This window comes from Phodopus roborovskii, unplaced genomic scaffold, assembly GCF_943737965.1.
Source record: "Phodopus roborovskii unplaced genomic scaffold, PHOROB, whole genome shotgun sequence".
Lineage (NCBI taxonomy): Eukaryota > Metazoa > Chordata > Mammalia > Rodentia > Cricetidae > Phodopus > Phodopus roborovskii.
In genome coordinates this window covers 6,614,520-6,627,404 of record NW_026126459.1, presented here as the reverse complement: position 1 = coordinate 6,627,404, position 12,885 = coordinate 6,614,520, and the positions used below count along the sequence as shown (strand labels likewise).

Genomic DNA, 12,885 nt, shown 5'->3' with positions numbered 1-12,885 from the left:
AGCTCATACCTTTGCATCATCCAGCAGAGGACTTCCTGGCTCAGAGTCAATGGAATAGGGGGAGAAGCCTGCCTGGGACCCCGAGTCAGAGGCCGGGGGAGACATCAAAAGGACATTCTGATTAAAGTCTTCAATCTTCAAGTCCACATCACTGTCTACCAGACTGCCTAAGTCAATGCCCTTCAAGAGTTCTGCAAAGAAAACTCTCCTTTAGAAAACTATCCATTTTTTACAAAATCTCACAGGGACAGGGACTCATAGACATCTGAGGCCTCCCTGTGTCCATCACAGGACTTCTCCAAACAGCTATGAGGTTTGTTGGGCCTTTCTCAGCAGGCAGACTTACTGTTTTTCTGATTTGCCAGCTTCAGCACCATGTTCTCCTGACGGAGCTTGTGATTGACCTGCTGCAAATATTTGATGTAATCAATGGCTTTCCTCAGTACACCAGACTTGTGCATCTGGGAAGGAAGAAAGATGAAACAGTTAAGGCAGTGTATGCTGGAGCAAAGAGAGCAGGGCCCTAGAGTTCATGAGTGAGGAGCACAGCTGTAAGGTGTCAAACACTGGTTCAAATGCTGGCTGAGACAAAATTCACCCTAACTCAGAACCTCTTTTTCTTTCTTTTTTTTTTTTTGAGGGGTGGGGGATGAGGTGAGATAGCACTAGGGATTGAACCCAAATATTCTAGTTCTATCATGAGCTAAATCCTAAACCTCTCCTTAATCCTTAACATGTGAATAATGATAGCATGTAAACCATAGACTGGTAGTATTGACATACAATAAACAAGGGCTATAATAATCCTTATAATAGTTCTAACATAAAAGCAAACTTTAAGCTGGGCGGTGGTGTGGCGCACTCCGTTAGTCCCAGCACTAGGGAGCAGAGGCAGAGGCAGAGGCAGGCGGATCTATGCGAGTTCAGGACCAGCCTGGTCTACAAAGCAAGTTCAGGACAGGTTCCAAAGCTACACAGAGGAACCCTGTCTCAAAAAATCAAAACAAACAAAAAGACTTTAAGGCTGGGTGGTGGTGGTGCATGCCTTTAATTCCAGCATTTGGGAGGCAGAGGCAAGAAGATCTCAGAATTCGAGACCAGTCTGGTCTACAGAGTGAGTTCCAGGACATCCAAACAAACAAAAAATCCAACCAATCAAACAAAAAAACAACAATGAAAAACTTTAAGGAAAACAAATGGCAACAAAAAATAGCTTTGGAGGCTGGGTGTAGTGATACATGCCTTTAATTCAAGCATTCAGGCAGAGGTAGGTGAACCTCTCTGAGTTTGAATCCAGTCTAGTTTACATAGAAAGTTCCAGGTCAGCTAGGGCTAATTAGATCCAGGCTAGTAATAACAAACGAGTAAAACCAGTATTGTGCTGGAAATGTAGTTTCGAGTACTTGCTTAGCATGTATAAACAGACAATGAACTTTCTTTTAAAATAAAGTTGTTGTTAAACAAACAATCCCTCCCATTTCCCAGGAGAAAAATTCATTTAAAAAAAAAAAGTAGATATGTATGAAAAATTAATTTCCTCTCCTTTGCTCTTGGTCAAAGACTCAATCTCCACTCTCTCTTCTCCCCTAAAAGGGAATACTACTAAAAATATGTCAAGAGTGTTCTTAGACTCAAGAGGTAGAGAGAGATAAATCTTTGAGTTCAATGCCAGACTTGTCTACAAAGAGAGTTCCAGGACAGTGAAAGCTACACAGAGCAACCCTGTCTTGAAAAACTAAAAATCAAACCAAAACAAAAATAATAAATAAAATTAAAATGGCTGGTAAACCTGGTTATAACTGTTATCACTTGAATGTGGAGGATCAACTCTTAAAATTGTAAACAATAAGAAAACAACAACAACAAAAAACTCACTGTATTTCAGAAGTACTATGTAATGCTGGTTTGCTATATGCTATACATTATTATTTATACCCCCAAATAATTATCATTTATTTTCAGTGAAACTACTTAAAATTTATCTAGTATTTTAAAATTAACTCAATAGCAGTACTCTAAATGAGTCTATGGCTTTAACATTAATTTGTATTTAAAATTAATCTTATTCATTTTTAAAGTACTGTCCAATGATTTTAATGATTTCAGCACAAGTAAACATTTTATAATTAAATGAATTTTCTTAAAAAAAAATGTTCTTAGTTGCTCCAAGGTACACCATCCTATACCTAGCCACCAGATAAGAAGTGGTATCGCTCCCTAACACTGGAATGTCTGTCATAGTAGAGCACCTCTTACCCTAGGTGTCACAGACAGTCACAACAGGCTGAAGGAGTCAAAGGTATCAGGAAGTCACCAAATCATCAACTGTCAACATTTCATTCATGTTAGATGATAATTTATACTTTCATGTGCGCCCATGCTTGAAGAGAACAGAAGAGGGTGCTGGATCCCCAGAACTAAGGTTATAGCCTGTTCCCAGCAATGGCACAGGACTGGGAACAGATCACAAGTTCTCTGGACAAGCAGTACTTGCTCTTACTGCTGAGCCATCTCTCCAGTCCTCATTCATTCATTCATTCATTCATTCATTCGTTCATTCATTCATTCATTCATGGAACTGACTTTTAGCCCTAATTGGCCTAGAACTTGTAATCCTCCTGCAGTATCTATTGAGGGCCAGGATTATAAATATATGCCATCATATCTGGGCAATATTTTATAACCCCATCCAACACCAAGATACTTCAATAAAAATGTATCTCTAACTCACTTTTATGTCCATTCAGCTTTAAGCCTGCATCTTCTTTAATTCCCATGACAAAGACAGAGGAGACACTAAGGCATGAATCTACATTCTTCTTTGCACTTACCTTGGCATCTGTTCCCATGACCAAGTCCTTCAACTCTATGATTTTGTCATTGATAGAGGATCGATATCGCTTTTCAATGATGTTATGTGTTGTCCGCCTCTCTCCTTCTTTGGGGGGCTCTAGCTGTTTTACACCCCCAGGTACTTGCTTAATAGGAACTTTCTCTTGTCCCATCATCACAGGCATTGTGGTCAAAATGGTTCCATTGCTGCCCACCAGGGTCTGGAACAAGGGCAGAGTTATCCTTTGTTAGTTTAAATAAAGTAACCTCACAACACAAAGTGGCTTGCTCCTGCATATGGGGTGTCAGCCAGGAGTGCTCTGTGTGGTCTCACACCTCCTGAACTAATGAAGCCACCTCCCCCAAAACCTCAAGAGCTTATCAGCTCCTATCTACCTCTCAGAGTCACAAAAAGATTAGTTCAGCCTTAACTTCTGATTTGGGGGTGCTAGAAAAAATCTGTATGGTTTGCTGTCAAACTATCAGCTACCCCTGAACATATATGTATGAACTACACTAACTGGACCAAGAGAAAACTTCCTCTGAGTGTATGGTGCATTTTTCTCTTCTCAAATGGCAAGTAAACTAATTCCTACATTTCTTTCTATAGTTCAACCATCAGAGATTACAAAGGTAAACTTCATACTTTCATTCAGAGCTGTTTTCTTAACTAATCAGATCATCCAGAGACTCCAATCCCCCATTTTTACTCTTCCCTGTCCCCATGTTTATTATTTTATTTTATTTTCTTCAATATCCAAATGACCAAAGAGAGAGAGAGAGAGAGAGAGAGAGAAACCTGCTCTATGCTCTACTTCATTAGAATTAGAAATAATTCACTGGGTGGTAGTAGTGATTGGTCACGCCTTTAATCCCAGTACTTGGGAGGCACAGGCAGGCAGATCTGTTAGTTCCAAACCATCCAAGGTTACATAGTGACATTCTGTCTCCAAAAAAAGGCCAGTCGTGCAAGGTGGCACATGCCTTTAACTCCAGCCCTCAGAGGCTCAGGCAGGAAGATTTTGAGTTTGAGGCCAGCCTGGGCTATATTGGGAGATCCTATATAAAAAAATAAATAAAAATAAACAGAATAATTTACCCATAACAAATAATCATTTTCAGAAGTTTGATAGTTTTACATATGAACACATATCCCCTTATACCCTCTTTATGTATTGCTGGGAAATGAACCCAGAGCCTCATGCATGGTAGCCAAGTATTCTATCAACTGGTTACATCTCTAATCCTAATTCTTGGTTTTTATGAATAAAGCTAATGCTTCCAAAACTTAAGTAATCTTTTACTTAAAGTGGCTAGGGCTCCATAACTGCAGGATGATGCATTCTTTCCTTGTCTTGACATCTTTCCCTGTCTGGTGATCCTAGAATTCCTTAGAAGTTATACCTCCATGGCAACAATAGTACCTAGAAGATGATGGTTCTATGTGGAGCTGCTACCCAGCCGCAGGATTATCTGGTGTTCTTTTCCACCCCCTTATAAAATCCCAAGATTTAATATAATACACTCCAGCAACATTTCTTCAAGGGAAAAAGCAAAACTAAAAGGGGAGTGATATTTACAATCTGACGAACATATTCTATAAAAGCTCCCATCGTCTACTTAGCAGTAGGCTTGAACAATTCTGAAGTGCAGTAGAAGGAGAATGCAACTCTTACTGGTACTTGAAGGGCAGCCGTCTGGAGTGGGGTGGTGAGGGCAGTGAGGGCTGGGTTCTGGACGGCAGCCATAACAGGGCTGCCATCTGTTTTCAGTGTGGTCAAAACAAGGGAATCTGTCTTAATGATCTGAGGCTGAACCAGGACCTAGGAGGAGGAGGACAAAAGGTAGCATTACTTTTCATATTTTTTCATTTGTTTCTTGTTACATAGACTCATCACAAAAGAATAAAACATAATTTTACAAAACTGAAAACAAACAAAAAAGAAATTCCCTACAGACAATTCCCAAAGTTAGTTATTTTGTGCTTGCATCCCATGTTGAAGAGGAAGAAAGGGACAGCTAAACAGAGTTTTAAGGCTTCAGGCTTTCAGGCCAGCAATGCTACTGTGTGGCAGGAACAGAGCAAGGATGGCTCACAATGGATGGCTGAGAGTCAGGAACATGGGCAAAAAGTAAAAGTGATAAACCTAGGTTTTATTTGTTTTATTTGAGGTCATTGAGGTGGCTCCACGGTTAAGGTGCCTGTCACCAAGCTTGTTGATTATGATCCCCAAGACTCACAAAGTGGAAGGAGAGAACCAATTCCCACAAGTTGTTCTATCACCCCCACGTGTGCACCTACCCACCCACATACACACACACATACACAAAATAAGTATTTTAAAATGTAATAAGAAGGTTCATTTGTTAGTAAGAAAACATAGTTCCTATGCTGTATTGTGAATAGACATATATATGCAGATACACACATCTATCTGAGAATATATGAAGGCCGGAGCATGACACAGCTCTCTGCCTTATTGCTTTGTGAGATCTTAGTGAACTAGGAGCTTCCATTTTGGCTAGCACCTTTTCAGTGGCCTGGCAGGCCAGCGAGCTCTCAGGAGAGCCTCTCTCTCCCCTTCCCAAAGCTGGGTTTACAGGCACAAGCACCCATGCCCAGCTTTTTACATGGGTACTGGGGATTCGAACACAGGTCCTGATGGATGAAGGTACATGCTTTTAATCCCAGCACTCAGGAGGTAGAAGTAGGTGGATCTCTGTGAGTTTGAGGTGAGTTCTAGGACAGCCAGAGCTACAAAGAGAGCATTTGTCTCAAACCAAATAAACAAACAAAAATTAAACACAGGTCTTAATGTTTACAAGGCAAGCAATCTTACCTACTAACTCATTTCCTTAGACCCCTAAAACAGGTTTGTTTTTTTAATTACTAAAATAATGTACATTTACCCACATACACACCACCACCACCATACACACTTAGTATCCACCGCAAAATAGGGAAAACAAAATTAAAGAAAGTTATCTGAGATATACTAGTCTCACATGTATACAGAGGGTTGGGGGTGAAGTGCATGCCACAACTCAGGTGCAGAAGTCAGGGCAACTTGTAAGAGTTGGTTCTTCCTTCTACAATGTGGGTCCTGGAGATTGAACTCAGGTTTTTAGGCTTGACAATAAGTGCCTATATTCACTGAGCCAACTCACTAGCCCTCTTTCCAGTTTTATACCCATCATATGTGTCAACACAATATAGCCACTATACCAGTCTTTTCTAAGGATGCCAGAGTATATCTACAGTTGAGGCTCAGTCAGATCGATGAATGGCACTCACAGGTGTATCCTTTCCAGGTTCCCTTCTTAGACCTCCCAGCTGCTCTGTGTATACTCTCAATGACCCATCTTAGCATGCCAGTTTCTACCAAGGAATAGCTCAGGACCCCCCCCCCCCCCGTTCCTCCTTAAATCCTTTTCAAGCCACCTACCGGGACCTGCTGCACCTGGGGTGCAGCAACTGTCTGCACTGTGGCTGGGGCAAGGGTCTGCAGTGTGCCATTGGCTGTTTGTGTCAACACCCGCTGGGCCTGTACAGTTTGCACCTGCTGCTGGATCGTGACTGGCTGTACCTGTGAGGATGTCACCAGGCTTTGGACTTGAGGCTGCAGGACTTTGGGGAAGAGGAGAAAAAAGTTACATGGATAAGGAATGTACAATGTCACTGCAGCTACAGCATAACTTGAGGATGGAGTGTCTCATAATGACTTCGACTTCCCACCTGCTGCTGAAGAAGATGTGCACAGCCATTTACAAGCTGGTTTAGAGAATAGGAATATCCCGTAAGGGCTGCATCAATATCTGATAGAATGAGTACAAACTGTTTTATTACTCTGGGTGCTGGAATGAAAGTAAGGGAAGCTACTTGGCAATAGCTGCACCTGCAATGGAGTTAATAGCCGTTGAGAACCAACAACCCCCTAGAGTCTCGTTGCTTCCCATCCTTTCTAGATGGAAAATCTGCTTTGGGATTACAGTCTCAGCTTTCTGTTTTATACTGCCTCCCCCAAAGTCTCAAAACCCACCAGAAAACTACATTTGTCTTTAAACTGGGAGCAATACTGAGCCTACCCAGAGCCCCCCATTGTCACTGGATATAGCACATCCCAGACAGAACAAGTGCTTCAGTCATTCATTCACTCAACATATACTGAATGCCCACCCTGAGGGCTGATATTTAGTAATGGAGCATCTGTTTTAAAAATGGTATTTATCTCTACAGTGTTTGTTTAGGAGTTATCTACTGAGGGAACAGTTCTCATCCATGGATGATGCCTAGATCTGATGGCTAACTACGTTAAGTTTCAGACCTACTTTCATTCAGGACTCCACTTGGTCATCAATAGCCCTCATCTACTACACCTGCTGGACTCTGAAGTAGGTCTAAATAGACATTAAGGTCTCTGAGGAAGGAGACATGTTCCCGTACCATTCTGTCAATGACCAGAAACATGTCCAGGCAGGATCATACAGAAATACTCCACCATGCCCAGCCAGATAAGATCTGCAGTGTTTACACATTGCACATACACCCTGCACTGACTTCTGAGTCACCTTGGAAGCTGGTTGCTGCATTCTGGTATATCAAAGGCTGCTGGATGATCCTCGTCTGTGGAGCAGTGCTGAATGTCGGGGTGATCATTACCGTCTGTTGCTGAAGCTGAGCTGAAGGCTGGGGTTGGGGCTGGGGCTGGGGCTGGGGTCTGGGCTGGAGAACAGGGGTTGCCCTCGGTGGAGTAGGAGAGACTTTGACCTGCAGGGCTGGGGCCTGAGGGGAGGCAGCTGAGGGGGAGAAGGTAGGTAACGAGACCTGGCTGAATGGACGCTGTATTCCAGGGTCTGTGGCTGCATTGCCTCTGCAGCTGCCGCTGCCGCTGCTGCTGCCACTGCCGCTGCCACCGCCACCACCACCGCCACCGCCACTAGGGAACGAGCTACATAGCTGCTCTGAAAACAAATCAGGGAACTCTCCCACTTGATTGCTGACGAACTGTAGCATTTCTGTGAACAAAAGAAAAGGAGTAATTTTATTGCTACCCTAAATATAAACTTTTTTGGTTCTGTCTTTTGAGACAGGATCTTGCCATATAGACTCAGGTGGTCTGGTAATCCCCCCCCACCCCACCCCCATCCCCAGCAAGCTCTGGGATCACAGGCAGGTGCCACCACAGTAGGCTTTATTTTGTACTTTTTTTTTTTTTTTTTCAAATGGCCCTATGGATTTGTATGTAATTTGTGGGCAGAGTAGAGTAATCCTATTGCCTAGAGCCCTTGACTACCAGCTGAACTGAAAGCCAATTTCTTTTTAATGTGATTCAGAGTATTACTCAGTGATTTCTTTTGAGGTGCTGGGAAACTGAACTCAGAGCCTGGCACATGTGAGGCATGTGTTCTAACACTGGGCTCCGTACTCAGCTCCCCAAACACCAACTTTTAAACTTGATTAAGAAGTTGATACATTCAAGTTGGGGGTGGCACTCAGCAATTATATAAATGCACAAAGCTCTGGGCTCCATTCCTGGTACCATAAGCAACATAACACAAAACAAGAAAATATAGGGAATGAACATCTAATGCCAGGCTGTGGTGGTGCATGCTTTTAATCCCAGCATTTGGGAGGCAGAGGCAGACGGATCTCTGAGTTTGAGGTCAGTCTGGTATACACTACAGAGTGAGTTCTAGGATAGCCAGGACTACACAGAGAAATCCTGTCTGGAAAAACAAAAAACAAAAAAGAAAATCAGTGTCTTTTCTAAGATAAGATCTTTCTACACAGCCTTGGCTGGTCTAGAACTTGCATCAATCCTGCTTCTGCCCCCAAAATGCTGAGATTACAGGTGTAAGCCACATTTCCATCTCTCCAATGACTTTTCTATGAGTGAAGCAGAAATTGATCAGCATGGGTCTACACTGTTATCACTGTCATAACACTTTGGGGTACAGTAGCCTTGGCCATGAAGCAACCTCCAGGTACCAGAACTCTCCTTCTTCTCAACCTCTTTCATCCTCAATAGACGAGCTCTGGTCATCTGCTTCAACCAAGGCACATGTCTGGGCATCACTGGTAGCCTCAGGAGCACAAGGCCTGGTGGTGTGTGCTTGTAATTCTTACACTCAGGAGGCAGAGGCAGAAGGCTCAACTCATGAGTTTGAGGCCAGCCTACATTACATTCATCAATGAAATCACCAGGAATTTCTAGAGGAAGAATGAACAAAAAGACGAAAAGATCCTATGTAAAGAAAGCCCTGGAAATAACTAGAACATGGTAACATGGACTGTCACGACACAGCCAAGTTCAGATCCATTTTTCTGTCATACCATTTCATTTATGTATGGCATCACAGAGCCATGCCTGAAGGTCAAGGCACAGCAGTTGACCCTGCACCAGATTCCATGCTTTTCAAGGCCCTTCTGAACTTCTGGCTGTGTCCTTTCCCCTTTGGGAAAGAGGACTGTGGGGCCAAGGAGACATGTGCACTTGGAATCCATGTCCCCCTTTCTAGATCATACTTCAAATGACTACGATCCTTGAATCTTGAATCCCTAGCCCTCCAAGTCTCAACCTGCAAAGGCTTACAAAAACTCCACTTACTCCATGACCCATCTGTTCCTCATGACTGCTTCTTGCTCTTCAATAAATGCCTGAAACTTCCATTTTGTTCTAGTACTTTCAGATCTCTACTTCACTGTTCATTTCTTTCCTTCTCTAATAACTTACATGTACCCATGAAATCAGAGATTATTAGGGTCACTGTAGTGATTTTCAAGTGGTCAGGAACCCCTTTCCAATTCTCTTGGCCACTGGTGCTCTGACTTGGACACCAAACAAACCATCACAATCAAAACACCCACCATTCCTGGCAAGATGATTCAGTGGGAAAAGATACTTGCCCCCCCCCCATCCTGCTGGCATGACTTTGATCCCCAGAATCCACATGTTGGAAAGATCAGGTCTTTCCATGTGATCTCCACACATGTGCCATGGAGTGTGTACCCACACACAAAACAATAATGAAAATAAGAATAAAAAAAAGTCAAAACCAGTCAACCAAACAGAAAAGCACCATCTCCACTCATTCCCCCAAATCCCTACCAGCAAGTCCTTTCCAAGTCTTTAAAGGAGGGAGGTGCCTTGGGAGAAATGTCTGAGTCATATGTGGAGCAAGCAGCTTGTTCCTGGAGATTCCTAGTGTGGTTCAAATTGAGTAACTAGAGCTTAGCATTTCAACTGCAACACTGTAAGAGAGCAGGCAGTTTAACCATGGGCATAACTTTCGCCAAGCTAAATTCCCACAGAGTGTTGAGTACTTAGAAACTCTCCTCTGCCATCACTAGACTGTTGTATGTGGGTGGAGAAGGGGGCAGATGTCACAGATATTGCAACTCTGTCAACTAAGGCCAATTCCTTATACACAATATAACCAAGAGCCACCCTTAACCCCAGAATAAAATATGAACCAAATACAAATCTAATAATGTTCATACATTCCAAGCATAACATGTTATTATAGAAAACTTTATGAAAATCATAGAGAAACCTAACAATGTTGAGTCTTTCACAATTCCCATAAAGCCAACATAAAAGAACAATCTAATATAGGGGCATGGGCTTTGGTGCTATGTGGGTCTCAGGAAGGCAGCCAGAAAAGTTTCCTCATCACAGAAGACTGGGAAAGACACAGTCGATTTTTTGCTCTGAAGACTAATAAGGTAATTTATGCATAATGCTTGCAAGGGGCAGGTCCTTATGAAGCCCTGCATTAGTGGCATCCTTTGAGCATCCACTATACAGGCATCTGGGCCCACTGGGTTTTTCAACAAGTGTTCTCCAAAATCCTTTGCTTGGGGGGCATATAGGCTGGTGTGAAAAGGTCATAAAGTTTTAGTTGACAAGGCAGGTTAAGAGTGTATAGGAAGATAGAATTGAAATGCCTGATTTTTTTTTTTTCTTAAAGTAAAATCCCTTTAACTTTCACATGAAAGCTCCAGTGAGACCATCTCCAGACAGTTGGGCAGCAAGCCCTAATCAAATAGTAAGGAAAGATGAACATGTGTGGGAAGGAGTGCCATGCAGAGACACCAAGAGGGTATCCCAGTGGGCTAAGGTATAGGCTCCACGAACAGTCATGCTCTTTAGCTCCACGCTCCACTGTGTGGGAGCACCATAATGCCTCTTACTGTTCCCTGCTCCATGCTTTGTGTCAGGCAATTACACAGGCTATCATTTCCACAGAGAGCCATGAGACCTGGGAAAAAGGCTTTATGAAGCTTTGAAAATGGAGTGTGTGTTCACACCAACACAGGGGCAAAAAGGCTTCCTAGGAATGGACCGGCAAACCTAAGCTTGCCTCACTTCCTTCTATACCACATTCCTAGCTTTAGCTGCCTCTAAAATTTAGAGGCAAGTTGCTTGGGGCACCAAGAAACTACATCTGGGTTCTGTCTCTTTAAAAGCAAAGAAACAAACTTGAGACACTGTTTAGCACCCGTGCATTTCAAGTAGTTTCTTGCTTCAAAAAGTCACAAGTTCACATTCACTCTATGGAGCTTATGACCTAGAGGCAACATAAATTATCTTGGCTGGCTTAGCCATACAGCATCTAGTGCACATAAAATAGCTTGAAATATGATCAGATAAAATTTTTATTATTTTATTTTATGCATATAGGTGTTTGGCCTGTGTGTATGTCTGTACAGCAAATGTAAGCATCATGCCCAAGGAAGCCACAAGAGGGTGCCAGATGCCCTGAACTGGAGTCACAGATGGTTGTGAGCTGCCATGTGTGTGGGTGGCTGGGAACTGAACCTGGGTCCTCTGGAAGGGCAGCTAGGGCCCTCAACCACTCAGTCATCACTCTAGGTCCCTGATTCATTTTAATCAGGAATAAATCCAAAGCTCCAAGATGGGGTAACAATGTCTTAATCCTTTAGGTATTTACTATCTATCTCTGGGAAGTGAGGGAAGGGCTGATTTACAGAGGTCATTATTCTTTGTTTCTTGTGGGGGTGGGGTAGGAGAAAGTGTCAAGACAGGGTCTTACTACACAATTTACCACATGACTTGGCTCACATATCTCTTACCCTCCTCAGACCTGACATTACAGTGTGAGTGGCCACATACAGCAGAGGTCACTTATTTATTTCCATTGTATTTTACCTGACTCTGTGCACCATGTGCATGCAGTACTCACAGAGGACAGAAGAGGGTATTGGGTCCCCCTAGAATTACAGATGGTTATTAGTTGGCATGTGGATGCTGGGAACTAGACATGGGTCCTCTGCAAGCTCTCCAACCCCACCAATCATTTTTTCATACATATTTTATTAATTCTTTGAGACTTTCATACAATGTTATTCATAATTTTATATTTATTATGAATGTTGTATTAGGGTAACATTATTTTTATTAATTATTTTTAAATTATATTTATTTGCCTGGGGGGAAGGGACAGTTACAAATACCAGGGTGATCTTTAGGAGTCACTTCTCTTCTCCCATCATGTAGGCTCTAGTGATGAAATTCAGGTCATCATCAGCTTTGGTGACAAATGCCTTTACCTACTGAGATATCTTGCCATCCCTAGACAATGTTTTAAATCACAAAAGGAATGTATTCATTATAGACAATTTAGAAAATAGACCAGGTGGTGGTGGCTCGTGTCTTTAATAATCCCAGCACTGGGGAAGCAGAGGCAGGCGGATCTCTGAGTTCGAGGCCAGCTTGGTCTACAGAGTGAGTTCCAGGACAGCCAGGACTACACAGAGAAACCCTGTCTCAAAAAATAAACAAAAGCAAAACAACAAAAAGGAGTTCTATTGTACTAGATTTAGAAAATCTCCAGCATTACTAACAAGGGCTGGCAAGATGGCTCATCAGGTAAAGTTACTTTCCACCCAAAAATGCAAGCCTGAGATTGGAGTTTGATTTCTGAAACCCATTTAAAGCTAGGAAAGAACCAAGCCCCAAGAGTTGTCCTCTGATTTACACACACACACACACATACACACACACACACACACACACACACACACACACA

The 12,885-nt window shown here is 42.6% G+C and overlaps 1 protein-coding gene across 2 annotated transcripts in view; it reads right to left on the bottom strand.

The window, feature by feature from the left end:
* Srebf2 (sterol regulatory element binding transcription factor 2) overlaps positions 1–12,885 on the bottom strand; it is a 57,045-nt gene that overhangs the window by 27,689 nt on the left and 16,471 nt on the right. For both annotated transcript variants that reach the window (XM_051189469.1, XM_051189470.1), the window contains exons 2-7: positions 7,402–7,848; positions 6,279–6,460; positions 4,509–4,655; positions 2,832–3,053; positions 347–461; positions 10–191 (exon numbers count right to left, since the gene is read on the bottom strand). In XM_051189469.1, coding sequence (XP_051045426.1) covers positions 10–191; positions 347–461; positions 2,832–3,053; positions 4,509–4,655; positions 6,279–6,460; positions 7,402–7,848 — 1,295 coding nt within the window. The remainder of the gene's footprint in view (positions 1–9; positions 192–346; positions 462–2,831; positions 3,054–4,508; positions 4,656–6,278; positions 6,461–7,401; positions 7,849–12,885) is intronic.